The sequence below is a fragment of the Balaenoptera physalus genome, assembly GCF_965194825.1.
Source record: "Balaenoptera physalus genome assembly, chromosome: 16".
NCBI classification, from domain to species: domain Eukaryota; kingdom Metazoa; phylum Chordata; class Mammalia; order Artiodactyla; family Balaenopteridae; genus Balaenoptera; species Balaenoptera physalus.
In genome coordinates this window covers 75063587-75091103 of record NC_138898.1, presented here as the reverse complement: position 1 = coordinate 75091103, position 27517 = coordinate 75063587, and the positions used below count along the sequence as shown (strand labels likewise).

The 27517-nt window shown below is 53.3% G+C and overlaps 1 protein-coding gene across 3 annotated transcripts; it reads right to left on the bottom strand.

The window, feature by feature from the left end:
* Nucleotides 1–132: 132 nt before the first annotated feature.
* Nucleotides 133–26717, bottom strand: KDM8 (lysine demethylase 8). 3 transcript variants are annotated; one of them, XM_082431112.1, is made up of 8 exons: nucleotides 26582–26717; nucleotides 17511–18006; nucleotides 14961–15127; nucleotides 13692–13824; nucleotides 11907–11951; nucleotides 5839–5988; nucleotides 4924–5016; nucleotides 133–4832 (listed from the first exon to the last, which is right to left on the bottom strand). In XM_082431112.1, the coding sequence occupies exons 2-8, from the start codon at nucleotides 17976–17978 to the stop codon at nucleotides 4668–4670; spliced, it is 1221 nt and encodes a 406-aa protein (XP_082287238.1). In that variant the 5' UTR covers nucleotides 17979–18006; nucleotides 26582–26717; the 3' UTR covers nucleotides 133–4667. The 3 variants fall into 3 exon arrangements, 2 of the variants coding, with proteins under 2 accessions (XP_082287238.1, XP_082287239.1); XR_014254993.1 differs by having other exon boundaries at nucleotides 4820–4832; nucleotides 5698–5988; XM_082431113.1 differs by lacking the exon at nucleotides 4924–5016.
* Between the last annotated feature and the right edge of the window lie 800 nt (nucleotides 26718–27517).

The window sequence follows — 27517 nt, the reverse complement described above, 5'->3', positions numbered from 1 at the left end:
TCGTCTGTGGTCGTGTGCCCCTCTTTCCTGGGGCTCACTGAGAGTTGGGAGCCCCTCAGCTTGGGCTCCGGAGCGGAGTGAGGGTGGCAGAGCTCCTCCCGCCCGGCACCGTCCGAGGCCACTTGCTCAGGGCGGCTTTGCCTTCGGTCCCCAGCTGTGGTCACCCGTCCCACCCACACTGGCTGGCCTGACTTGGGCTTGTGGGGGCCTTGGCCCCCTGGGCTGCACCCTCCTTGGTCCAAGATGCACCGGCCTGAACGGCATTGCCCACCGGCTCCAGGCTTCTCCCGCAGAGTCACCTTCCCACCGTGCCAGGCGGCCTGGTGCGCCCCTGCTGGCTGCCCTTGCCCGCAGGCCCGGGCCACGCGATGGGGACCCGTGTACCTCAGCCCCTCTCCCCTCTTACTTTCCAGGGCACGGCATTTCTTTCTGTCCCTGAATGAACCATCGTGTTCCTCACTGCCAGGCCTCTGCACACACGTCTCCCCCGCCTGCCTGCCCTCCCCTCGTGTGTCCCGCCCTTGTCGGCAACACCCGTCCACCCTTTCGATCTTGGTTAGGCTGTCACCACCTCCACTCCAGTCCCCCACCTCCCCGCATGTCTCTGACCATCACACTTGCCACACTATTTTAACTCCGTGTCTCGCCTCCCTTCCGCCCCAGAATCAGTCAGGACCCCTTCAGTCATGACAGCAAACCCAACTCAGAGGGGCTTAAACAAGGAAGGACTTGGCCAGAGGGGGGTCCTCTAGGAGAGGCTTGACGTAGTGGTTCCAGTGTTGTCACCAAGCATCCACGTTTCTGTCTCTGCCCTGTTATCGTGAGTGTTGGCCTCACGCTGGTGCCTAAAACATGGTCTTCCAGCAAATCCAGCCTCTTTCTTCCGGGTAGCAAAATGGCTGCCATACTTGCAGGCCTCGCTCACCCAGGCCCCGCCATCAGGAGGAAGAGGGCGGGTCTCATGTAGTGGCTCCCCCATCCCAGCAAACATCCAATCTGGATACCTGTGGGGGAGGGTGGGATAGTCCAATCGGCACTCTCGGCCTGGGCCACCTGTGAGCCGTGAGTGGGGCAGCCGCTCCCGAGCCACGTGGGTGGGTGAGGAGGTTCTCTAAGCAAACTGAACACGGTATCACCAGGGAGAGGGGGAATGAACGTGGGCGCCCAAAGGGCGGGGCGGCCTCCACCCGTGCAGGCAAGGACGCTCTGCCCGATTCACCTGCATCAACCGGCTGTGGAGCGGGACCCAGGTCCGGCCTGGGCCCTGAGGCCCACCCCCAGGCAGCGAGAGGCGTTCAGCTGTGAGCCAGCCCGGCCCCTGGCCCAGCCTTCTGAAGGCAAATACAAGCCTTGGTGAAGCCCTGTGGGAGCCCCGACTGGCGGGTGGGCGGGTGCAGCTGTGTGCCAGGCACGCCACCGAAACCAGCCCCAGCCAGCTTACCCAGAAAAGGGGTTTCTTGGGAGGGTCTGAGGAAGCTTGCTGACAGCAAGGCAGGAGAACCGGTCTAGAAAACATGGACCCTGGACTCGGGGATTCCGGCGGGTAAGGCCCATTCCCCGGTCACGGTGGGGACTGCTGCCGCTGCACAGCAGCTCCAGCTGTTCTGTTCGTCCTCCCAACGCACCCTCAAGATGCAGGTGCAGGAAGGGCTCCGGGTTGACAGACCCTCCAAGGCTGCACTCCCGGGAGGAAGGGGATCCTCCACAATGCTGTTCCGGACAAGGGGGAACGGAGGCCAGGGGCCAAAAGCAGAGCAGCACGTCGTGGCCTTCCTGCCTGTCTGGGCGGGTGGCTGGGCGGTCAAGGCCAGGCAGGGTCACACCACACAGGTGGCAAGGAAGCTCTGAGCACCTGACGCTGGGACACTGCTCTCCTGCTGCCAGTCTCCCCTGCGGTGACGCCAGCATGAACTTCCTGAGGACCCCTTGGCATGGCCCAACCAAAGCCCTAACCCCAAGTTCCAGAGCGCTTGCCTGGCACTCAAGGCCTTTGTGGTCCGGCCCTGCCCGCCCCCGGGCACAGCCTGTCTCCCACCGCTCTGCCCTCCCACTGGTGCCCCAAGTGTGTCACTCCAGGAATTACTGGACCGGGGACACTCACCGCTCTTCCGGCCTCCGGTCTCCCCCTTCTGGGCTCTTCTCACACGGCAGCGTGATCAGCCCTCGTCTCTCCTTGCTTAGCACCTTCATCCCTCCCCCTGCTGCCACAGTCCTGGCCCTGCCAACCCCAGCTGCCCTCCCGCTTCCCTCAGCGCCCTCAGCTCGCGCTGCGCCGGCCCCATCCTCCCTCCCAAGGCCGCGGCTTTCCTGCCTTGGGCTGCTGCACCTGCTGCTCGGAGCACCTTCCTCAAGTCTCTGTGTCAGTTCTGGATTCCAGGTCCTTCACGCTTCTACTCAGACGCCAGCTACGGAAGTCATGTCCCCAGCCCCTCCCCCGTGGCCACATTCCACCGTCACCCTGTTCTCTTGCCTTCACAGCACTTATCACTACCCGCACTACTTATTTTATTGTCCGTCTCCTCTCGGGGTCCCCCAAGAGCACGAAACACAAGGAGGGCAGGGCGCCCATCCTGCTCGATGCTGCGCCCTGCCTGGCACAGGACGCGGGTGTTGAGCAGCCCTCTCTGCAGCTCCGGTGGGTGGGTGCCTGCACCTCCCCTTGGCCCTACGAGCAGCTGGTCGACACCTTTCTTCTAAGCCGCCTTCGGTCCACACCCCTCAGAGCGGAAGCCAGCCCTCCAGCCAGGATACTAGCAACACGGGAGCCTTGCCCGGAGAGCAGATGAAGATTTCATCTTCCCATCTGACAAGGGACACCTGCTCGAGGCGGCCAGGCCTCAATATGTTTTAATGAACGCTTCCTCTAGTCCCTAACTTCAGAACCACGGCATTACAGATGAACCGCGCTTCGTCATCAGCGGCTCAGCAGGAGTGGGGCCTGCCAGCTGGGATGGATGGGCTCCTAAGGCTGGGCCACCGTGGGAGCTGGAGCCGCGGAAGGAGTGGGGGTTATGCAGGCAGCCCTGGAGTTACGGCTCGTCTGCAGCCCGTCTCCTCACTGACGGCGAGCCTGTGGGCACGGTGGCATCCCCGTTTTATGCCTGACTGCCTTCAGCGGCGTTGATATTTGCTATAAGTTCTTCATATGAAAAATGAGGCGAATAGCTATCAATAATGCTGGGTAGGGGAATAAACGACCTCACAAGCAATTGCTCACAGAGCCCTCGATTCCTTTCTAAACAGCTCTCGTATTCGCCCGGCCTCCACGCCTGGCCCTGGCCTGGGCTCACCCACGGCATCAGACCCACAGCCTCCCTGCAGCTTTGACCATCAGCCCCTCCTCTTCCCTGCCGAGAATCAAACATATATTCTGATGATCTCTCTGCTCTAAAACTCTGAAGCCCCAAGACCTACATGATAAGGTTCAAATTCCTTGGCCTGGTTACAGAGGACATTAGTAGCTAGTTTCAGCTGCCCATCAATGCTTCCCACCCCCCTTCTCACAGTAACTCGGGGGGGGGGGGCCTGTGAGCCAGGCCCCGCCAATCAGAGCAGCCACTCCCTGCCCCACGGCATCGCCCCAGAACGGGCAAAGGTCCCAGGCCCAATGGTCAGAACCTTCCCTGAGGTTTCTGAGCTGGTGTGGCTGAGGTGCTGGGATCTGGAGTTGACCTGCTGGGGCCATCTTCTCCCCCGGGGAGAAGGCTAGCTACAAGAGGGAAGAGACTGAAGTCAAGGTCAGACCAGCAGACATGAGGTGGCCACGGAGGGAGAGAGGCCTGGTAGGTAGAGGCATGGCCCTGGGCCTCCTCCGCAGCTGTTCCTGCAGGTCTGTGACACCCCTGCCCCCAGCATCCTTACCTGGTCAAAATTCAAACAGAACCACCCATGTTTTATACAAATAAAACAAATGTGTTTATGGAAAGTCTGAAGCCTGGGTCTCTCCTAGCCTAAAACCCTCTTCCAGAGAGGAGTGACCCCTGGGCGATGGAGACAGCAAGGGGCAGGAGGGGGCCTGCCAGGTGGTTCTGTTTCTTGACTGGGGGACTGGTTGCTGGGAGGGTGTGGAGTGGAAAATTCGCCAAGCTAGCGGGTCTGTGCACTTCTCTGAAGTAACCAAGACAGAAACTGCCCCAGGCTCCCCACTGCCCAGCAGAGGCCTGAGCTGAGCAAGCCGATAAGAACCCACCCCCGTGACCAGGCCATGGCCACCCGACTCCAGAGCCTGCGGGCCACGGCTGTCCTGACAGGCCAGTATTTACAACAGTAATAATCATGAAGACTGGGGACAGCCGCTGAGGTTTGTAGCGCAGCTCTGCCTACACCACATCCCTAGAGCCCTCTGTGGTGAGGACTAGCGCTGCCCTATTTTCCAGATGGAGACACACAGTGCAGTTTCTTGCCCCAAATCACACAGCAATTAAGCGACAGGGCCAGGCTGGAATCCAGGCAGCCAACCTCAGAGCCCAGGAGCTTCTGTGCGGGTTGTGGGCCTGGAATGTCCCTCTGGGGTCCCACCCGCCTGCCTCCGCTGCCCACACTGGCCTGGGCACCCCTCGCCCTGCGTGTGCCCGGCGAGGGGGTCCTCAGGCGCAGGCCGGGCCGGGCACAGGGTGGAGGACGTGTGACCACGAGCGCGTCTGCTTGCCGGGCACCCTCCTCTCGGGCTACGACCACCAGAAGCTGACCGAGAAGCTCAAGTCCAGAGCCCGCACGTAATGCCAGTACTTCACCGGGATGAAGAGGATCTCTCCCGGAGACAGGATGCAGGACAGGAATGGGGCCTCGGCAAACCTGGGGAACCTCTCCACGTCGGGATTCTCCACGTCAACCTGAGGAAAGCGAAGGAAGTCACTGGCCTGCTCTCAGAGACAGGGTGTGGAGGAGGGGAAACGGCGGGTCACACCAGTCCCCCAGGCCCACCTGGCTCGTGTTGTGAAGAAGGTGCGTGTCATGAGGATACAGGGCCTCTGACTCCTGCGGGGAGTACAGCCGGATGTACTTCCTGCCCATCACCTGCATGGAAGAGAGCCGCCCTCCTCAGCAGGTGCCCGGCCGCCCCGGCCGCCCCGTGCCTGGCGCACACGCCAGGTGAGGAGCGACTGCCTTCGCTACCGTTGCTAACAGGCCTCGACCGTGGCGCCGCTGTCTCAGTGCCGCACGTGTTATTAACTCTAAGCCTCAGCACAGCCCTCCGAGGTGGTTTATCCTCTCCCCCCCATTTTACAGGTGAGGAAATGGAGGCACAGAGAGGTTAAGTGAATGGCCCACGTTCACAAGGCTGAGAGGCGGTCTGGCTCCCGGCCTCTCTGCTGCCTCTGGGGACTGGTCCCCGGGCTGGAAGAACACTCTCCCTCGTCAAACCTCTCTGCCTACGACGGAAGGTGGTTTTATAACAGGTGCCCCTCCCCTTACAACACACACGCACGCACGCGCGCTGCTCTGTCTGGGTCTCAGTAAAACCACCCACTGGCTGAGCAGCTTCCCCGTATTTGGAGAGAGGATTCTGGCAGGAGAAGCTGGCCTGGTTCCGATGGACGGCAGGGGAGAGGCAGCCGTCGGGGCACTTGCTCCGTCCTGAGATGGCGCCCCGGCCCTGCTCTGCCCTCAGGAGGTGTCCGGGAACCCAGGCGATGCAGGAGCCATGGCTGGAAGCCGCCCCGACCAGGCAGAGGGCCCCACCCTGAGGCGGGGTACCTTTTGTTTCTCTGTTTTCACTTCTGTCCACGTCCCTGTCAGTGGTTCATCTCTTTAGTGTTTAAATGTGGACAATGCGGCCAGGCCGCGTGTGGCTGGGCCAGGAGGAGGGGGAAGGCCGATGTTCTGAGCAGCTCCAACCTGGGTTAGGAAGTTCTGCTGGGGGTCCTGGTGAAGCGGGGAGACGGTGCCTTGGGGACCGAACCAGGCATTGATGGTGATCTCCTCTTCCTCCCTGGCGCCCAGGCAGCAGTAATCGGGGATGCTGATGTCCTGCTTCAGCTCCGGGATCTGTAGGGCCAGAGCAGACGCGGCGGGTTAAGACCAGGCCTGTGGGACACAGCAGCCTAGAAGTCCACTGACTCTCCCGGAAGGCCGATACACACTGTCTTCTTGTGTAATAATATGACTGTAGCCATATTTTACTGTATAGGAGTTTAAAAATCAATTTTAGAAAGTAAATATATAATTGCTAGGGAAGGGTTATAATTTTATTTTCAGATTTCTTTCCATGTCATATGCATTTTAGCTTGGTTTCCTTTTCTTAAAAACCTGATACCACTGCTTTGTACCTAAAAATAAACCAGCTTGCAATTTTCTAATTTTAGAACATCAAATTAAAGGAAAACAAAAAGAAAATGGGACTGAGTAGTTAATGAAATCTCTGAAAGGGAAGATTTTCCAAACTTTACTAATGGTAAAGCAATCACAATTGGTACATTTAAGATAAGTTACTTAATACAAAGATGGGGAGTAAAATGGGAAACATCTGAACTGTGGTAAAGGAAGGTTAATGTAGAGAGTGCATACAAAATAATAAGGAACCCAATACATAAGGTATACAAATAAGAAAAGGACAAAAACCAGATCATACATAAAGATAAATTAGATATAAAGAAGGGTTTCAGTCTCATTAGCAATAAACATTGTCACCATTTCCCACTGATCAAATTAGCAGAAGCTGAAAAAGTGGTAACACTCAGTGGTGGTGAGGATGTGGTAAAGGGGGCACCCTCATGCCAGGCTGCTGGTGGCATCAAGCGATGTGGTCAGGACTTCCCTGGTGGCACAGTGGTTAAGAATCCGCCTGCCAGTGCAGGGGACACGGGTTCGAGCCCTGGTCCGGAAAGAATCCCACATGCTGCGGAGCAACTAAGCCCGTGCGCCACAACTACTGAGCCTGCGCTATAGAGCCCGCGAGCCACAACTACTGAAGCCCGTGTGCCTACAGCCCGTGCTCTGCCACAAGAGAAGCCACTGCAATGAGAAGCCTGTGCACCACAGCAAAGAGTAGCCCCCGCTCACCACAACTAGAGAAAGCCCACGGGCAGCAACAAAGACTCAATGCAGAAAGAAAGAAAGGGAGGGAGGGAGGGAGGGAGGGAGAGAGAGAGAGAGAGAGAGAAAGAAATTGGGTGAAAAAAAAAATTGGTTTAAAAAAAAGAAAGCGATGTGGTCAAGTGTGGAAGTCTTAAAACCATTCGTGGACTTTGACCCAGGTGAAAGTGAGCTTGTGCTGCTCCTTTGTGTGGCGGCGTCAGGGGCCTCCGGGAGGCTGTGAAGTTAGGGCTCCCGGGGAAGGACGAGGGCTGTACGAGGAGGTGCGGTCAGCTGACCTGCCCCGGCACCGTCAGTGACCATCTCTAATGAGACGGACAGGTTCTTCCTCGATTTACGATGGGGTTGTGTCCCGATAAACCCATCGTAATTTGAAAATATCGAAAGCTGAAAACACATTTGGTACACCTAATCTGCCGAACATCATTGCTGAGCCTGGCTTGCCTTAAACGTGCTCAGAACACTTACATTAGCCTACAATTGGGCAAAATCACTGAACACAAACTCTATTTTATGATGAAGTGTTGACTACCTCACCCAATTTATTGGATACCGTACTGAAAGCAAAAAACAGAATGTTATCTGGGTACAGAGTGGCTGTGACCGTATCCATCGTCTCCCCTCATGATCGTGTGACGAACTGGGAGACCCAGCCCAGCATCACGAGAGAGTATCGTAAACACACCACTCGCCCAGGAAAAAAGCCAGATTCAAAATTCAAAGTACAGTTTCTACTGAACGCATATCACTTCGGCACCACCATAAGGTTGAAGAATCCTAAGTTGGGGACCACCTTATACTTTAAAACGGCAAGTACCGTGAGTCCCCTCATGTTTTCTTATGCCCCACACCTCCTCACTTCCCGACCAGACCCGCAGAAGGCAGCTCCAGGGCTCCACTCCCAGGGCCCGTGAGGAATCCAGCCGCCCTGAGGGAGGGGCTGGAGCTGCCTTCTGCAGGCCTGGTCGGGAAGTGGCTTCAGCCAGGGTGAGTGGTTTCTTCACTCTGAGACTCCGGTTCTTTCCAAATGGGGCCAGTCCACACAGCCCTGCCGAGCCCCCAGCCCCCAAGACTGCCTGCTCTGCTGGCAAATGCTCGGAGGCTTTGGGAAGTTAAATAGAAACTTAAGTTTGGTTCCCAAAAGGTTGCAAAGGGGACCCACTATGCTAGTTTACTCAGGTATTTTCAGACTGAGCTCTCGGGGCTGAAGGGACACCTGCAGGTGGACTGGCCATTACTTTAGTGCAACAATCGCAGGGGGCGGCTGGAAAGTTCTCCCTGCGGGGAGCCTGGGCTGTTCCGTACTTTTAGAGTCTGTCTCCAACAGCCCATGTAGAAATGCGGAAACGCTGCTGTGTCCACTGCTTTGGGCTGACAGAGAAGTTCACAGTCTGAGGTGCCCTGTCCTGTGGGGCTCCCCAGCGAGGGGCGAGACGCCAAAGGCCTCTGGGAACTGCCTGTGTCTCCCCTGCCAGGCTCGCTGTCACACCACACGGTTTCTGGCTGGGATTACGCCAGACTCCAGCCCTGGGGGATGCTGAGAAGCTGCCTGGTTCCTGGTGACATTATCAGGTTTCCTGAGCGGTGACTGGTTGACCAGACGGTGTCATCAGAGCCACTGGCCAAGGATTCAGAGACGCCAAGAGGAGAAACCGTCTTAGACGTGACTGATACTTGAAGGCAGACCAAGCACAGTGGCCAAAATCTTCTGAAACACAGGGTCGCTGGGAGGGGAGTCAGTAAGAGGTTTTGGGTGGGGCGACCCTGAGCTTTGTGCAGGCAGAGAAGGCCCCAGAAGCCACACAGAGGCTGGCAGGCCAGGCGGTCCCTCTGCGCTGCATGATGGCCCCAGGGCTCCGGCAATCCCCAAGGTAGTCTGACAGCAGAGGAGAAAACCCACTTCTGGGGTCCCAAGACAAAACGCCTTCAAAGTCTTCGATTGTCATAAAAATAATCATGTACTTTGCCTTCTACTTCTAAATGTGCTTCCTCGTGTTCTAGTAAAATGGCAATTGGCTGCTCCAAGACAGGGAGCCAAGATGACCTGTGGCTTCCAGGGGCCCTGGGAGGCCGAGCCCCAGTATGACGGAGGCCAGGGGATAGGACAGGCCGGTCTCTTGAGATCACGTGGTAGGGGCCTGATCAACCTGAATCCCCCTTTTCTTCACTTAGCAAGAGAGGCCAGGACGCAGGACCTACGAGTCCTCACGTGGGGAAGCCTGGGCAAGAGAACACAGCCCACGCGGCCCCATCACCTCCTGCCCCCCTGTAACTTTGGACCTGCAGCTCCTGGAGGCTGGCACAGCCCCAACTGGGGCCCCCCGGTCAGGACAGGGACCCCAGCTTCCCACTGGCTGTGGTCCTGACCCCGAATGACCCAGGTCTTCCCTGTTTAGGGCACAGACCCAGCCCCTGACCTCGCCTCCCGCCCAGCACTGCCCCCTCTGGGCAGCTGTGGCGTCAGGCCTGGCCAAGACCACATCTGCCAAGTCCCCCCGGATGCCTCAGCTCCACCTAACGAGTGGTTCGGGTCCCAAACCTAGGAGTCTTCCTGGGCTGCTCCCTTTCCCTCGGTCTCTGCACACCCACCACGTCAGGTGCCGGCAGCTTACACACATCCTAACCCCTTCTCTCCACGCGCGGCGTCACCTCTCCCTGGACCGCTGCAGCAGCCTTCTAGCGGTCTCCCTGCTTCCACACCTGTCACTTCAACTCCTCCCCAGACAGTGCCGCAGCCATCCTGGAAACACTTCCCTTCACATTAAGAAAACCATCCTTCCTCCAGCCCTGATCTCCCTCTCAGGCCCCATCTGCCACTTCCCTCCCCTTCATGCGCTCGGCTCCGGCCACACTGAACTCTCCTGCCCCTTGAAGGTGAAAGTTCACATCTGCTGCTCTTTCAGCTGGCATGGCGCTTGTCATGTCCTTTTAGACACAAGAAGAAAATAAAATGGCAAGTTGATGACGGGGATAAAATACCCACAATGCTTACGGTTGACAACTAGCTTGCACCCAGAACATATATAAAGGATTCCTAAAATTCAAAATAAGAAGACCAACAACCCAATAAAAAAAAAATGGGCAAAATATTTGCCATGTGGCTGGGTACCTACTGCTCATCTTTTGGGCTGCTGCTGAGACATTACCTCCCCAAGACCCCTTCCCTGACCATCGGATGGAAAGGGCCCTTGCCCTGCCCAGCCTCCTTTGTAGGGTACATTTTTCCTTTCCTTCAAGGCGCTCATTACCCTCAGATACACGTGTTTTTCAGGTCCACGGGGCAGGAGAGCAACTGTCTCCTTTGTCCCGGCGTCCCCAGGGCAGGGTTCAGTGCCGGTGCACAGGGGCCTACAAAGCAGCCGTCTCCCGCCAGACATCAGGGTCACAGCCCCGGCCACCCCCCAAGTACAGAGCGAAGAGGAGAGCGGGGGATGAGGCAAGGGGTGGATGGAAAGCCCAACTGTCTGGTCATTCCCCAGGGTGAGCCCTCCTCTGAGCGTTTCAGCATCCTAACCAGACGGCTTTGAAAGCACAGGATGCAATCTGATTCATGCTACACTTCACTTTGTTCCGTTTTGTTTGCATTTAAAAACAAAGTCTCTGTTCTTCTCGTTATGAGGACTATACGTACTCATTATAGATGATTTGGAAACCGCAGAAAAGAGAGGGAGGAACCCCCTCGCCCTCTCACCCCCCCGCAGACAATCCCTGTTCACCTTCTGCGGCCTTTCTTCCTGTCCTTTGCCAACTCAGCTGCGGCCATCCTGCACATCACTGCACAGCCCCATTTCCTCACTCCCCACGAGCCAGACGGTCCCGGTTCCCGCCGCTTCCCCAGCTCTGCATTTGGTGGCTACGGGCCCCACCTCACGCAGGTCTGGGTGACAGGTGATGCTGGTGCCATTGATCTGGGTGCGGCTCAGGATGGACCCTGCACTCTAAAAGCCAGGATGCTGGCGCTGTCTGGGCCACACCTGGACGGTCTCAGGGGAGGATGTGTGACGGAGGGAGAGCTAGTACAGCCTGCCACCGTCCCTCTTCTTCCCCTGGGCGCTCTCCGTGCATCCCCCGGCTCCCATGTTGGATTCTCCTGGAAATACCACCTCGGAGTGGGAACCCTCCGGCTCACAAATGTCCTAGGGCTCCTCGCTGTCTTGGCCTGGCCTTCAAGGCCCTCCCAGCTTGGCCCCAGCCCCCCTCTTCGGCTTCCTGCTCTGCTCTTCTGACCGAACCCTCTCACGCTGGTGGACGCGCCCAGCACGGGGATTCGCTCTGCTCTCCGACCCCGGCTCGCGAGGCGCCTCCCCCTGGGACTGGCCTCGGCCTTGAGCCCTGCTCCTCCCCTCAGCTCCAGCCCACGGCCCCTCCTCTTTCCGTCTCCACCAGCTCGTCCTGAGGGTCTTCCATCCGGCCGGTCAGGGTAGCCAGAGGCGTGGAACCCGGGCCCTGCCCCAGCGCGCAGGCCCAGGGGCGGGGAGCCTGCCTCGTAAGCAGACGATTGAGGGGGGGTTAGGGCGGCTCCAGGCCCTGCCCAGGGGACCCTGTGAGTCAAGGTCAGCGGCAACTTGCTCATTCTGGGTCAGGTCAGAGCCTGCCACCCTCACCTGGGGGACCTGTTCCTCAGTTCTGACCACACCCGGGCTTCAGACTCCATCCCCCGGGGGACAGCCTAGGGCCTGCTCTGCTCCCCTGCTGCCCACTGGCGAGTAGGGCATGGGTAGAGGCACAGGGGGCCTCCCTGCTCACCGCAGGGGGCAGTACCACTGGGGAGCAAATGAGGCTGCGACCCCTTTCCAACCCTCTGGGGCCAGCGCCCAGGAAGGGAGGTGGGAGAGGGTGAGAGGGTGAAGGGTAGAGGGGCTCGGACTTACCTGGTCAAAGAGCTGGTGCTGAGCAAGGTACCCGATGTCCTTCGGCTACTCCATGGGAGAAAAACCAGAGGCGACACAGAAAAGCCCCGTTAGTCGCGGGACACCTCCTCAGAGCTGCCCGTTTGGCTGGCTCTCAGCCCCCTGCCCTAGGCGTCACCTGCAGGGCCCTCCTCTCCGGCCTGCTTGGTCCCCCTCCTCTGACCCGGGGGCGAATGTGATCCCTCGCCAGCCAGCAGGACTGGGCTGATGGGGGGACTGAGGATCCGGCCCTGCCTCTGCCCTGAGTAAGTCACCCTGAGCCCCGGGGCTCAGTTTCCTCAAATGAAACAGGAAGGGGCTGTACACACATAAGAATTTTTTAAGAATAAAAACGGAATCATACAATATGTATTACTGTGAAGTCTGCTTTTTTCATTTAATGATATATCACGACTACCTCTTCAGGTCAATACAGGCACACGTGACTCATTCTTTTGATGGATGCACGTTTTACAGACAGGATGCATCATTATTCATTCAACCATCCCCCTGCTGGTGGACATTAAGGTGGTTCTGCCGCGGTGTTTCAATAAACAGCCGAATGCTCTGGTCCTTATGTTTACATAAGGAGAACAATGCAGTCAGGGAGTACGTGGATTTTAAACCTCAATAGCTTCTGCCACATCGTTTTCCCAAACGTTACATCATTTACACTCTCACCAGCAGTTAACGTGAGAGTCCACTTTCCTACATCTGCCTGCACTGGAGATGATCATTTTGTGAAAATGTCTACGAATCAGATGAGTGAAAAGATCAGTGCTTTACAAACTGGGCTCCCCGACGCTCAGGGGTTCTTCGAAGATGCCCGAGGGCCTCTGCAAGGGTCAGATGGGGGCGGGGCAGATGGGACGCTGGGCACCACTGACCCCAACTGCGGCCAGAGTGGCCAACAGGTATCAGGAAGAGGAAGACACCCAGGGCCCTCACTGTTAAGAAATGACAAAATGGCGCAGCTGCTTTGGAAGACAATCTGGCAGCTCCTCAAAAGGTTACACACAGAGTTACCATCTGACCCAGCAATTCTACTCCTCATATACACCTAAGAGAAATGGAATCACATGTCCGCATAAAAATGTGTACGTGAATGCTCACAGCAGCATTCTTCATACCAGCCAAAAAGTGGACACAACCCAAATGGCCGTCCACTGAGGAATGGACAAACAAGATGCGGTCTATCCATCAAAGGGATAGTATTCGGCCATACAAAGGCACGGAGGACTGGTACGTGCTACGACAGAGATGAACCCTGAAAACATTATGCTAAATAGAAGAAGCCAGACACAGGTCGTCACATATTATATGATTCCAATTATGTGAAATGTCCAGAACTGGCAAATCCATAGAAACGGAAAGCAGATTCGTGGTGGCCTGGGGATGGGGGGAAGGGGAAAGGGATATGGGAAGTGACTACTAATGGGTACGGGGTTTCTTTGGGGTGACGAGAATGTTCTAGAATTAGATAGTGGTGATGGTTGCACAATCTTGTGAATATACCAAAACCCACTACATTGTAACCCAAAAAAACCAACCAAATAAAAAAAACCTCCAAAAAACAAAGGGCCTGAAATGGGAACCTTATATCCAGCCTGCCTTTCTCATGCTGGCCAGCCTACTGGCCACAGGCCCTTAAAGAATGGTTTCTTGACTCCTCCAAAACCTCCCCTGGCGACACATGGAAGTTATTTGCCCAAATGTAACACGTTCCCTCCCTCCTAAGTATGAGGGGGCAGGAGTCAAACGACACACCTCATTCGTGATGTACTTGCTGATGAACTCATTGACAGTCATGAGCGTCTGGGACCACTCCTCGTCCGTGTACCTGGAACCGACCTCTACTGGGACGGTGCGGCAGCCAGCGATTTCTTGGATGTACTCCAGACTATTCAGAAAACAGGGATTGGCATTGCCATCGTATGCTAACACCCGCTGGGTGCCCTGCTAAACGTGCTACGCTGGTCTCCTTTCATTGGCACAAACGCTCACGAGGAGGAGGAAGACCCCACTTCACTGCTGAGGAGACACAGGTGCAAGAGAGGCGAGGTCACTTGCCCACCTGGCGCTGGGCAGCTTTGCAGATACAACCAATGAATCTGGTTCTTGCTGGGCGGCTCTATTTCCCTGCTTGCCTAGCGCCTTTCAACCTCTCTCTTTGCTCGCCCTGTCACAAGCAGAGAGATCTTCTTTGGGCCAGTGGCAGACAGTGCAGGGTGGTGAGGGGCCTGGGTCCTCAGCTCCGGTGGCCTGGTGCCGAGTCCAGCCCTGCCTGTCACCCACCAGGGGACCTGTGGCAAGTCCCTTCGCCTCTCTGAGCCCTTGCTCCCCGTTTGCAAACTGTGGGTGATGACACTGCCCGTCACACAGGAACCAGGGAGGGGACAGTGGGGGAAGACATGGCATGTGCCCGCCTTGCGTGGTCAAGCACACAAGTCTCAGCAGGAACCACTCCCTCCGCAAAACCACTGCCACAGACAGACTGGCTCCATCCACCTGCCTGAGACACGCCTCCTCATTTCAAAATTAGGCACGGCTGTGGCATCATGGCTACTGTCCAGCTGCCTGATCTGACCTCTCCACCATGAATCTGAGGAGGGACTGGAAACAGACATGAGGAGAGAATAAACACAGGAGCCCTTGGAGCCCACGCAGAGGGGGTGGGGCTGTCTTGGGTTCTTATTTCTACTCTCAAGGCTCAGGGACCCCTAAGAAACTCCACAGAATTCCTGAGATCCTGCAAAACTGCATAATGGACTTAACATTGGACTTCCACGACGCACTCCTTAAAAACTGCTTAGGGCCGGCAAGCTGTAGAAGGTAAGAATCTTATAACCTCTGGCATCGCTTCAGAGCACCGTGCCTTTAATGCGTGTTTAACCCCTTGGCCGTCCATCTCGCTTCACTGCCAGTGAAGTGTCTGGGGGGCTGTATTCACTTGGGGATGATGGGAGGAGGAATTTGGGGGTCTCTGGGGCTGCTAAATTGGGAAAAGGAACCGCACCGCCCTCAGCAGACGCCCACCTCCACTTCTTCATGCACGGCCAGTGGTCGGCCACACCTTCCAAGATCACAGGCCTCCCTGGATCCAAAAAATGCTTCCTGAAATGCTGGAGGGATGGACAGTGAAGCCGGGGCACCGTTCTTTCTGACGTCATATCTGGAATCGGAACGCGGTCATTCCTTGCTTTCTGTTCAAAATTAAGACAAAACAAGATGGCAACAACTGCAGAAAGGACAAAATTCGAGGCATTCCACTAGGAATTTCCATCAATGGTAGTAAGACAGCTGAGGTGTCATTAGTAACAATAATAACAGTTAACATTTATTGTCAGTTTTACTGCTGCTACTGTTACTACTGACGTTTCATGATATCAAGATGTTTTTTTCTCTACCGGTTCATTTAAAATGTTTGTTTAATTATAAAACTAATATACTGCTTTCATAGAGGAAAACTTACTATCCCAAACTCCACCATCTAACATACAAGGATTCTTCTCATTACTGTATGTTCCTTTCCCATTTTGTTCACACATATACATCTCTGATCCACTCTAAGATTCACAATGAATAAGCAACTCTGCCTCTTCTGTCCAATCATTTCTCTAGTTTCCATGCTGCCACCCAGTCCTTGCAATGTCTTGAGTGGCTGCCTCATCATTTACTTAACCAGCTCCCAGCTGAGGGGCCTGAACAAGTTACTGTCTCTGAGCCCGTTTCCCCATGTGTTAAACCCCGCTGGGTGACGAGACCCCATATGTAAAGCACCCAGCACTGCCGCCGGGCACCTGTCGGCTCCCTCTGCTGGACCCCAAGCCCATGCTCAACATTCACGCAGTGGCGGCAGCGGCAGCTAACATTCTTCCCTGCAGGCGATGCGCGAGGCCTTGAATTTGCCTGTTCTTTTCTCGCTGTCCCCAAAGTAGACTTTTACTTCCCTGTACTCCCTTGTCAAACAGGCCTTCCCTGACCACCCTGTCTGAAGCAGCCTCCCCACCTTTCTCACCACCTGGGAGAAGACATTCTTTTACAGCCTCACTAGAACGTCAGCTTGAGGACGGGGTCTGGACCACGCCCTTGGTTCCCGGCGCATCTGGGCCACCACTGGGGCTCAATAAGGCTGCTGAGCAAAGCCCTTCCTACAGGCAGGGGAACGGAGGTGGCACAGAGCAGCCAAGACACTGCCTGAGGCTTAGGCAGCGGGTGGTGGCGCAGGAATGTGAACCCAGGCAGCTGCCTTCAGAGCCTGAGCTCCCACCCCTTTAACCATATGCACTGCCCCAGACCGCGAACACCACCCTGGCCATGAAGCCACCGCCATATCCCTTGGGACAGCCCTGGCCTGGGCAAGGGTGGGTGCAACCCCTGGGCCCAAGGGGACAGATATTTGTCCCTTGATCTGCATGTCTGCCTGACCCTCTGAAAGGTCCACCAACACCCCATGCCCTTGGCCCTGTGGCACCCTTGGCAACACTGGGTGTTGTATAAAATCTCATTTGATAATTTCAGAGCCAAGAATGGCTGCTTTTTTTGTTTGTTTAAACCAGAGGTGAGGTTGAACATTTCCCACATGTTTGTTTAACAGATCTGTTTCCTCCTTGTGAACAGTCTGTTCGTGTGTCTGCTCTCTCTACCTCCTGGGGCCCAGTTTTTTCTTTTTTCTTTTCCCCTGTTGATTTGTATAATTCTTATACAATAAAGATATCTCCTCTCTGACAGCTTTGCTGCAAATTTCTCTTCCCTGTTTATAGGCTCACTTTTTATTTCAGTTACATGCATGGTGTGTTTATGACATCCATTTGCATTATTCTTATAGAAAAATAATACTCACCGTAGGGAATTCTGAAAACAAGAAAATATTTAGAAAAATGTCGAAAACACCCCGTAACTCCCTTACCCAGTGTCCAGTACAGTCTGAGTCCTTTTTTTCTGGGGGTCAGCACTCTGCTATTTTAACAGATAAGGAAACTGAGGCTCAGAGGAGGTGACTGACTTGCCCAGAGGTACTGTGAGTGGGTCTGCGTGTCAGTGCTGGGATGTGAAGCCTGAGGAAACCACCCTCAGTGTCTGTGGGGTGTTCTCTGGCACATGCACTTAAATACCAGTGAGGACACGGTCAAGTGTCTAAAGGGCAGGACCGATCAGTCACGTGAGTTGTAGTATCTCATCCAAACTCAGCAGCACAAAGACAGAGGCAGACAGGAAAGTGGGTGACACTTCAACCAAGGGGCCAGGAAGAAGCTGAAAGAGAAGGGCTCCCGCTGGCTGCAGGGCTCGGCCACACAATCCCTCTGAGCCATTTCTCTCAGGAACCACAAAGCTTTTACCCTCCTGCTCTCCCCAAGGGGCACTGCTTTTGCACAAACAGAGAAAAAAAAAAAAAATTGAGACAAGAGGCTGCTCCATTTCCACATCAATGGCGATGCCATTTTTCAACCAGAGGGGTCAGCATGCCAGGGGCTTCACCCCAGGGGAGAGCTGACCTGTGACTTCTAGGAAAACAGGGCTGATGGATTTTGCTGGGTGTGGTCAGTGGCGGTTGCCCACCCCCCCCCCCCCACCGTCCCCGGATACCTTTAAGCCGAGCGGCTCCTGGCTCGGGCCGGGGGCGGGCCTTTTTCCAGAGAGCAGGTGCTTCTGGAGGACGGCAGTGACTTTAAGGAGGATGTCCCCGAGGATGGCCGCCCCCATCAGCAGGCCCATGTCACAGGCTTTCAGGGCGGCGGCCACGGAGGCAGCGTCCCCAGGCGGCGCGCACAGACACATGGCTTTCAGGAGGCAGCTGAAGGCGTACACCCGCCGCCAGTCCTTCTCCACGTGCTGCCAGGGCCCTGTGTTCAGCTTCTCCCAGGAGTAGTCGAGCAGCGCCTCGCAGGTCTGCAGACACTCTCGCCTCCTGTCCCCATAGAAGAGCTCGGCGGCTTCCTGCAGCAGCAGCACCACGCTGCCCTCCACCTTCTCTCCCAGCTCCAGCTTCAGCTCCTCTTTCGTGCGGGGCAGGAGTGCCCAGAGGGCCTCCCAGAGCGCGTCTGGCCCCGCCATCGGCCCAGCCGGCTCAGTCCGATGAGTGCTGGGGGGAAAATAAGTTACAGCAAAACACCACGTTGTATGCGTACATATTTACAGTTCTACATTTTCATAAAATAAGACTGGGGGAAAACAAGCTAGATCTGTGATGACATCCAGCGGCCAAAATGTCAACCACTGAAACTTTAAATATATATAAACTATTTTCCTAAAAAAAGAGAGAGACCGAGAGAGAGACAGCACGCACAGACCTGGTCCCCTATAGGTTCCCAAGGCTTCCGGACTTGTCCCATGTAACACACATCTCATCTGCACTGATTCTTCAACAATGGTCTTCTCCGCCCTGTGAGGGCAGGGTCCCTATCTGTCTGGTGTCACCACTGCATCTTCAGGGCCTGGCATAACACTAGGCACACAGTGGGCACCGGACCTGTATTTGTTCAGAGAGTAACATGTATTGTTCTTGTCTGGAATGCCTCCAACACCCCTCTTCTCTGGCAACTCCTATCCAGCCTTTAAGGCCCACCTTAAATGATCCCCTATGTGAAGCCTGCCAAGATTCTCCGACAGTGTTTTGGGTTTGAACAGCCCTTGAGCTTCTTGCGGTGTCAAGCCCATAGTAGGCACTCAATTACTACTGAAGGAATGAGATCTTAACGTCTCTGGAGGAAACCTGGAAATACGTAAATCCTATACAAAAAGGTTTATCACAGTTGGTGACTTTAGCCTGGACATTATATATAGATGGCAGGCCAGTCTCTAGGAATAAGTACTAATATGTGAACAGGTTCTACTGCTCACAACTTATGGTGATTTATTTGCACTACAATGTTGTAGGTATTATACTAGCAGCTGCTATATGCCTCATCTCATTTGATACTAAGAAATAGGGACCATCATGCTTTTTGCAGAGACTGCTCTATGCTGGGGGTCAACAAACTTTATCTGTAAAGGGCCAGATATCAACTATTTTAGGCGTTGCAGGCCATACAGTCACTGCTGGTACTACTCTGTCACTGTAGTGTGAAAGCAGCTTTATACAGCATGTAAACAAATGGGCACGGTGTGTCCCAATAAAACTTTATCTACAAAAACAAACTCGTGCTTTAAGCTCACCAAAGCCCATTCCATCTTCTTCCGGGGCACACAGTTAGACTCCATTTCTCATTTGCAATTAGATGTGACCACGGGACCGTGTTCCAGCTAATGGATGGAAGTGACGTATGCCCCTTCCAGGCCTGGTCCATAAACACTTCCTATGTGATCCTCCACACTTTCCCTATCCACTGGCTGGAAGCGAAAGACTCTGAGGCCTTAGGGGATGGCAGAGCCATAAGATAGCCCCCCAACTAGGAATATCCATGCTGGAATGCTTCCGGAGCAAAAAATAAACTTGTATTGTGTTTAGCCACTACAGTGTTGATGATGCTTGCTGTAGCAGTTATCCTGCCCTGAATGAAGCAGTAACTTCCTTCTACTATTGAGGAAACAGATGGCAGAGAACGTAGTAGAGGGTATTTGTTGACTTCTGGTGGCTCGGAATCCTTTTCTCTTTCTTGACAACATACCTCCATCTCCTTTTGAGAAATTCCATCATACCCACTGAGATCAGTCTGGTGGGATGTTGCCAAGGGGTGAGTATGTAACCCAAGCTAGACAATGAGTTGCCTCCTTTGAATTTGAACTTTAAGTAGGTCAACTTGACCAGAGATAGCTGACATTTCAATTTTGTCCTAGTGGCAATTTCTGGACCAGACTATTCTTGCTAGGGTCTCACAATTATTGTCCGTAATTCCTAGGATGCAGAAACACTTTAGTTCTTGTGTTTTCCAAGCCAAGTTCTCAAGCTTTCTGTCGATTCTGTGGGCCCCACAGTCTCCCAAGAAATTTCCTCTTGCTTATGTCAACCAGGGTTTCTGTGGTTAATAATAAAAGAACCTTATTTGACCCTTAAAAGTAACTGACACTCAAGAGCCACGGGGGGATGATGAAGGCAAGAACGAAGACTTGCCTGTGATAAAGCCCCATCACATGCTCCACTTCCTGTGAGGGAAGAAAGTCACCCTAAGGTGCAAGAGAGCCCAATGATCCCTGCTTGCTGTTATGAACACTCTTATCTAACCCCCTTAAGTATGGGCAGGACCTGTAATTTGAGTGGTAGGCAGAATAATGTCCCCCAAAGATGTCCACATCCTAATCCCTAGAACCTGTGAGTATGTTACCTAACATGGCAAAAGGGACTTTGCAGATGTGATGGAAGAATAAGGACTGTGAGATAGGATTATACTGGATTATCTGACTGGCCCCAACCTAACACAGGAGTCCTTGAAAGGATCTTTCCTGGCTAAAGTCAGAGTCAGAGGGAGACGTGATTACAGAATTGTTAGAGAATGCAATGTTGCCAGCTCTGAAGATGGAGGAAGGGGGTCCCAAACCAAGGAATGTGGGTGGTCTCTAGAAGCTGGAAAAGGCAAGGAAATGGATTCCCCCCTAGAGCTTCCAGAAGGGAATGCAGCCCTGCTGAGACCTTGAATTTAGTTCCATGTTTAACTTCTAACTTATAGAACTGTAAGCTAGTAAATTTTTATTGTTTTAAGCCATCACGTTTGTGATAATTTGTTATATCAGCAATAGAAAACTATTATTACTTGCCTATTATAACCAACAGGTGTGTAGGTTTGGTATGTGTAGCTATTTACTTTTTGGTCTAAGATGGCCAAAGTGACGAGATGCCACTTCAGGGATCAGGTCACATAAGACTGGAACTTCCATCTTGCTGGCAGACTCTCTCTACTGCCTTCTTGGTTTGCACGCATCGATGAAGCAGGTGGCCCTGTTGGTGGGGCCCATGTGGCAAAGAACTGAGGGTGGCTTAGAGTCAACAGCAAGCTAGGAACTGAGGGCCTCAGTCCAGCAGCCCTCCAGGAACTGAATTTTGCCAACAACCACAGGCACTTAGATCCTTGTCCAGGTGAGCCTTCAGATGAGAGCTCAGCCCTGACACTATAACTGGAGGCTTGTGAGAGACCCTGATGTAGATGACCCAGCTAAACCCTGTACAGACGACGCCCAACCCACAGAAACAGAGATAATACGTGTGTGTTGTTCTACAGTCACTAAATTTATGGTGATGTGTTACGCAGCAATAAATAAACACTCCTACCAGATTTCCTGGACATGCTGGGACTCCATCTATAACTCACACCAAAGAACAGGAGGAGAAAGCATGGTTCCCTTTAGCTCTAATGTGTGTGAAGACGTTAGCAGTAGGTAGAGAAACAAAGACGTGTGAAGGATGCTAGAGATATGGTCCCTGAGGGTGCGTCGGACAAGCCATTCCTATTGCTGGGCCCCATTTCAGCTCACTCCGCACCAGTTCAGGAATATTCAGTATTCAGCAGACAGAATACTTGCCTCATTTCACCCCCAGAAAGACCCTACAAAGCTGATAAAGTACTTACAAAGCGTTTGCTGTAAAGCCAGGAATGCTCCAAGCACTTTATATACACTCTTAATTCTTACAGAAACTTTAGGTATTATCATCTCCATCTTACAGATAAGGAAGCTAAAGCAGAGAAGTTAAATGATGTCCCAAAGCAATTCAGCTAATAAGAGGTGGAGCAGAAATTTAAAACTCGGGCAGTCTAGCTCACAAATCCATGATCTTATAAATGAGGGACCAGAGCCACAAGATCACAAGCCAGCACACGATGAAGCTGCACATCCGGGTTAACTCTCAAGAAAACTCTGAGGAAGGAATTATTATTCTCCCCATTCTACAGATGAGAAAATCCTATCACTTCACATAAGAAAAGGGTGTACCTTTCTCGCTTGTTACTATTTTTGAGGTGCCTCTTCCTGGGTCTGTCCTAAAGTAGTGCAGTAATTCAGAGTTTTTCTCAGTTCTGCAGTCTATCCCCAGCACCGCTTTCTAATTGTATTTGTTCCTCACCATACTGTGAAGCGGACAGGGGTGTATGTGATCATCTCCCCTGCAACTCCACCCTCCTATTTTGCTGATGAGAAAACTAAAGTCCAGAAAAAATGAAGTGACTTGACCAAAACACACCACCACAGTCAATCACTTGTGCAGAGACAGAACTTAGATCATGCTCAACCTCAGGGCCCTTTCGTATGTGCCATGTCAATGCTCCATGTTTTCTGGGTTTTTTTTTTTTTTTTGCTGTGCCACGCGGTTTGTGGGATCTTAGTTCCCAGAACAGGGATCGAAACCGGGGCCCTGCAGTGAAAGCGTGGAGTTCTAACCACTGGACTGCCAGGGAAATCCCAAGGCTCCATGTTTCATGTACATTATCGAACGTATCCCTCACAATTCTACAGTGTGAGGCTTTACAGATGAATGAAGTGAGAGTTGGGAGATTAAGCAATTTGTCCAAAACTTCACAGTCAGTGGCAGTGTCCACTCAGACACTCTTCATGTTCGGGCATGAGGACTGCATCAGCTTTTGGAGCTTTGGATCCCAGCTCAGTCCCTGGTTCACAATGGATATCCTTCCCAGCTGGTTTACTGCATGACAGGACTCAGAGAGCCTGAGTGGCCTGGCCCAAGCCCGCCAGGATGACTTCTATCTCCAGCCTCCCAGAAGATTCATAAATGTCTTGTGTTGGTCTCGTTAAGAGCTTCACAGTGCAGGGCTTCCCTGGTGGCGCAGTAGTTAAGAATCCGCCTGCCAATGCAGGGGACACGGGTTTGAGCCCTGCTCTAGGAAGATCCCACATGCTGCGGAGCAACTAAGCCCATGCGCCACAACTACTGAGCCTGTGCTCTAGAGCCCACGAGCCACAACCACTGAGCCCACGTGCTGCATCTTCTGAAGCCCGCGCGCCTAGAGCCTGGGCTCTGCAACGAGAAGCCCACGCACCGCAACGAAGAGTAGCCTCCGCTCGCCACAACTAGAGAATGCCTGCGTGCAGCAACGAAGACCCAACACAGCCAAAAATAATAAATAAATAAATTTATAAAAAAATACCATACTAATATCAATAAAAATAATAATATATTAGAGAAAAAAAGAGCTTCACAGTGCAGGCTTCCAGCATGGTCTTATCCACTAGTCACACGAAAAACAGCACGTGGACCCACCAGCTGGCCTTCCTGGGTGGCCTCAATGCTCATCCCCTGAGTGTCGCACATGAGTCTCATAAAGCAATTTCGAAAAATCTCACCTTGAGCGTGCAACAGGCCTCAGAGGCCTCATATTCTGGCTTCTCACAAAGGTCTACAAAAAGGCCTCCCAGAAGACGACTTATTTGCCTTAATATAAAAATGGCTTCTGCTGGGGCCTATGTACCAACTTTGTAAATTGGTCTCTTAGTGGCCTTAGAAAATAGCCTCCTGGAGGGTTTCAAATGGGCTATAAACCAGTTCCCTGGGATGCAGATTTTAACCTTTGTAAATTGGCCTCCCAGGGTGACCTTACAAAATAGTCGCTCGCAAAGCTCTCAAAGGCCTTACAAAGCCAGCTTCTAAGGTGGCCTCCCGTGCTGTTTTGCAAAATGACCTCCCAAGGTGGTCTCGTGTTTGGTTTTCATAAACCGGCCTCTAAGGAGGCTGCGGTGCTGCTTCGCCAGGTGGCTGCGGGGAGGGCCTCAGGTTGACGGCCGTGTGCACCAGCCTTCTGGGAGAGAGGGCCTCGAGCTGGCTGTACAGATCAGCCTCTCCGTGGCCACATAAAATAGCCTGAGTAATTTATTTTGAATCCAGAGCTCCTCAGTGAACGCCTTACAACAAAGCCTTCAGAGAGACTTATGCTGACGCTGCACGACACAGCCTTTCAGAGGTGGGCGCTTCGGGATGGCTGTGAGTTCATTTTCAAAATGGTTTTCCAGGTTGCCTCTGTGTTAGCCACCTGAAACGGCCCTGCGCATCTCATGACTGATCTTAAACACTGGCCTCCCAGGCGGCCTTACAATAGCAGCCTGTAGCAGCCTGGTGAGGTGCCGCGCTGGCCACCATCCCTCTGAGTAGTCTCATGTATGGCTTCGTTCCATCGGCCTCCCAGGATCTTTCATGATTTGGCCTTTTCAATAGTTGCCGTATCGAACGGCCTTCCGAGGAGGAGCCGCATCGTATTACAGAAAAGTCTTCCAAAGTGGCCTCATGACCTGTTTTAAAGACTGGCTTCATTACATATTGGGCCCTTGTCTGAGGGCCAGGTGAAGCCTGGACTTCGTCTTAGTTGTACAAACCTATCTTCCATGATCCCTGTTAGCCATCTGAGATGGCCTTATAGGAGCAAGGTCCTTCCCCGGCTGGGTGAAACACCTTCTTGTCAGCTGTGTGAAACAATCTTCCAGAGGCGCTGGCCTCATGTGGGCTGTAAGCAGCAGCCTTCAAACAACCAGTTGGTACGGCCTTCCACTGAAGGTCAGGTAGAGGCTACATTACGCTGCCTTTCTCAATGGCCTCACGTCCAGGCTTTACAAATCAGGCTTCCAGCATTCCCCACGCATTAGTCTGATAGAAAGGTTTCTTGACGATTGTATCAAGCAATTTTCTGGAGGAAGGTATCAGCCTGAGTAGCCTCATGGCCTGGCTTTACTGATTTGCTTCCCAGAGTTCCTCACTGAATTGCCTTTTTTTCTAAAAGGCTGTATTAAACGAACAAGGCTTCCAGAGGAGGGAATCAAGGGTAAACTGTGTGAACAGTCTTTCAGAGTAGGACTGCAAACCGGCCTTTACATTGGCTTCCCAGAGCTCCACGTAAAAGGGATAAGCAAGTTGCATAAACAGCCTTCTGGTAGGTATAGGTGGATTAACTACAGAATTTATCATACAAACCAGGATGCTATATATAAGCCTTTTATTTATTTAGCTTGATAAAATATACATTTTTCTTTTGCAAACTTTTTTATTCTCATCATTTTCTCCAACGTTTTTTTCACTGTTTGGAACTGCCATTTCTGCACGTAGGAATTTCATCTTACACAAGTTGAATACTGGAAGTGCTGATAGTAGGTTTCAGGGACAAGTCACAAACTGGCATTATTCCAGGCACATTGAGACCCATTGTCCCCATAATCACAGGCCATATGAAAAAGCCTCAGTGGCCTTGTATCCTCACTTTAAAGTCAGTCTCCTAGGGGTAGACAGGTATTGGCCTTAAAAGACTTCTTGTTAGTTACATAAGGCTTTTTTTTGAAGGGGGTGAGGGTAGAGGTGAATTGCCTTTTATAAAAGGTTGTATTAAATGAACAAACCTTCCAGAGGAAGGTCTTGTGTCCTGGCTTTGTAAACTGACCTTCCAGAGTGCCACCTGTCTGTACTGGTCTCATGACATGAGACAGCTTTCACAGGAAGCTCAGGTACAGCCTGCATAGAATTGCTCTTCTCAGTGTACTGTCTTGGTTTCTTGCATAAAGGACTGTTTGTTGGCATAGGAAATAATCTTGAAAAGGGGGTCAGACCAAGGTTGTATGAGCTAACCTCTCAGAGTGGCTTTTGTCTTGGCTTTATAAACCAGCCTAACGTGAACTTCATAAACGGCTTCTTGCTGGTCACGTTAAACACCAAGGAGCCAAGTACAGGCTGTATACAACAGCCCGACTCAGGTCCTGACTTCATGAATTCACCATCCAGATAGAGGGTATTATGTAAGCTGGCCTTTGGTTGGCTATTAGTTAACAGCCCAAGGGGGTTCCTGACGTTTATAAAATAAAGCCTTCTAGGAAGCCACCGCAGTCATCCCAGAATTCTCTTAAGTTATCTTTAAAACTCTAAAGCGCCTCCCAGAATACATCGGCCTCAATCTGGCTTTCTGGGACCAGGCTGCCCAGTCTTGTAACGAGCAGACGGGATCGGGCTGGGCCGTCGGTGTGGCCCCAACACCTGCCCACCCCCTGCCCCTGGATTTACTCCAACCTTGTTGAGCACGGTGACCCATCTTTGCTCAGAGTTAACCCCTATCGAGTTAAGACACCCCCGTCCTCCAGGCGGCCACATGCACAGGGCCCACCGGGTCCCCCAGGACGAGCGGGCTGGGCGGGCTCTACGTAACCCACCAACCCTCCACCCCGAGGTCTCACACCTCTTCCCTCCCCGGCGCCTCCCCGGGGGCTTCATTTCCCTTGGTCCACATTTGGGGCCCGATGGTTTAAGCGTGCCCAGTCGGCCTAGCTCCAGACCGACAAACGGCAATTGGCCCGGGAGGGTCAGCCAGCAACCACCTGCCGCTACAAACACGGCGGAAATCGGAAGCCTCGCAAGTGCATTAGAGTCGCATCAACGCAACACCAAGAACCGCGCAGGGACACAACAGCCTAGTCTCACACAGGCGCAAAAAGAAATGACTGGCGTTAAGAGGTGCACCACGCACGCGCAAGGCCTTCCTCCTACCCCTGGAGGCGCTGGAGTTGACCGGCTAAACTGCGTTCTCAGCGCGCATGCGCTACCCCTGGTTCTTCCCCACCCCCCCCAACAGCCGGCTCAGTTTCGCTGCTTTGAAGGGCCGCCCTGTGCTTTCCAAAGCGCACGCGCGAGACCGTCCTTTCCTGCTTCGCCCCTTCACGCTACGCCTGCGCAGTCCTCCCCTCTCAGCCCGGCCTCCCCGCTTCTAAGGAGCCAGAGCTGCACGCCCTCTCGAGTTGCTCAAACTCACCTGTCTCGAGTTTGGACAGTGTCGAGTCGTCGGAGGCCGGCGACGACTCTTCCTTCTGGACCGAATACTCCGGCTGTCTCCGAGTAGTCAGAGGCTTGCCCGAGGAGTATCGATCACCAAGGCATGCCTAGAGGAACGCAGAGTGATCGATGCCGTGGCCCCGCCCTCCCCGCCCCGCCCTCCCCGTTTAAAAGCTGGAGGGTGGAGCGACAGCCTAGGCTTGGGCTTTTGCCTCAGTTTCTCTTACCAAGTGGGTAACGCGTGCGATTGCCTCTGTAACGATAACTTCGTGTACAAGGCAGCTTCACATCTACCATTTTATCTAATCGTACAACTAGGATTATTCTGTTTTACAGAGCGGTAAATCGAGGCTCAGTGAGATAAAGTGGTCAAATCCTCGTACTTTCGGAAAGTCGCAGATCCTGACTTTTCGAAGTTCACCCCCAAGTGCTGCACCCACGGCCTGTGGGAGTGAGGAGGACTCAGGGTTTCAGTACGGGGTGGCAGGCGAGGGGTCAGAGCCCTTACTTCTACCACTGCTAACTTGATGCTGAGTGGTGTGGGCATCACTGGGGGTTTCGGTTTTGAGCAAACTCCCCGTGGTCTCCAAGGACTGGGCCCTTTGAAGCATTGAACAGAGGCGATAGAAAGTTCTGTTCGTACTGCGTTTGGAATCCAAGTGGAAATAGGAAGGAAATTTATTTACTGGTGTTAAAGAAGAATTTATTTGTGACATTTGTTAAAGACGGTAAGGCAGACTTTATTCACTGGGACTGCTGCGATGGGAGGGGCAGAAGTGTTGTGATAGGGGAGAGAGATGGGGCACAGCTCTGAATACAGCAAGGACAAGTGGAGATTGATAGCCAAGGAGCAGGGTCTGGGTCAGTGGATGGAAACTTATTAAGAGGAAACATAATGGGTAAGGGGAATTCTAGA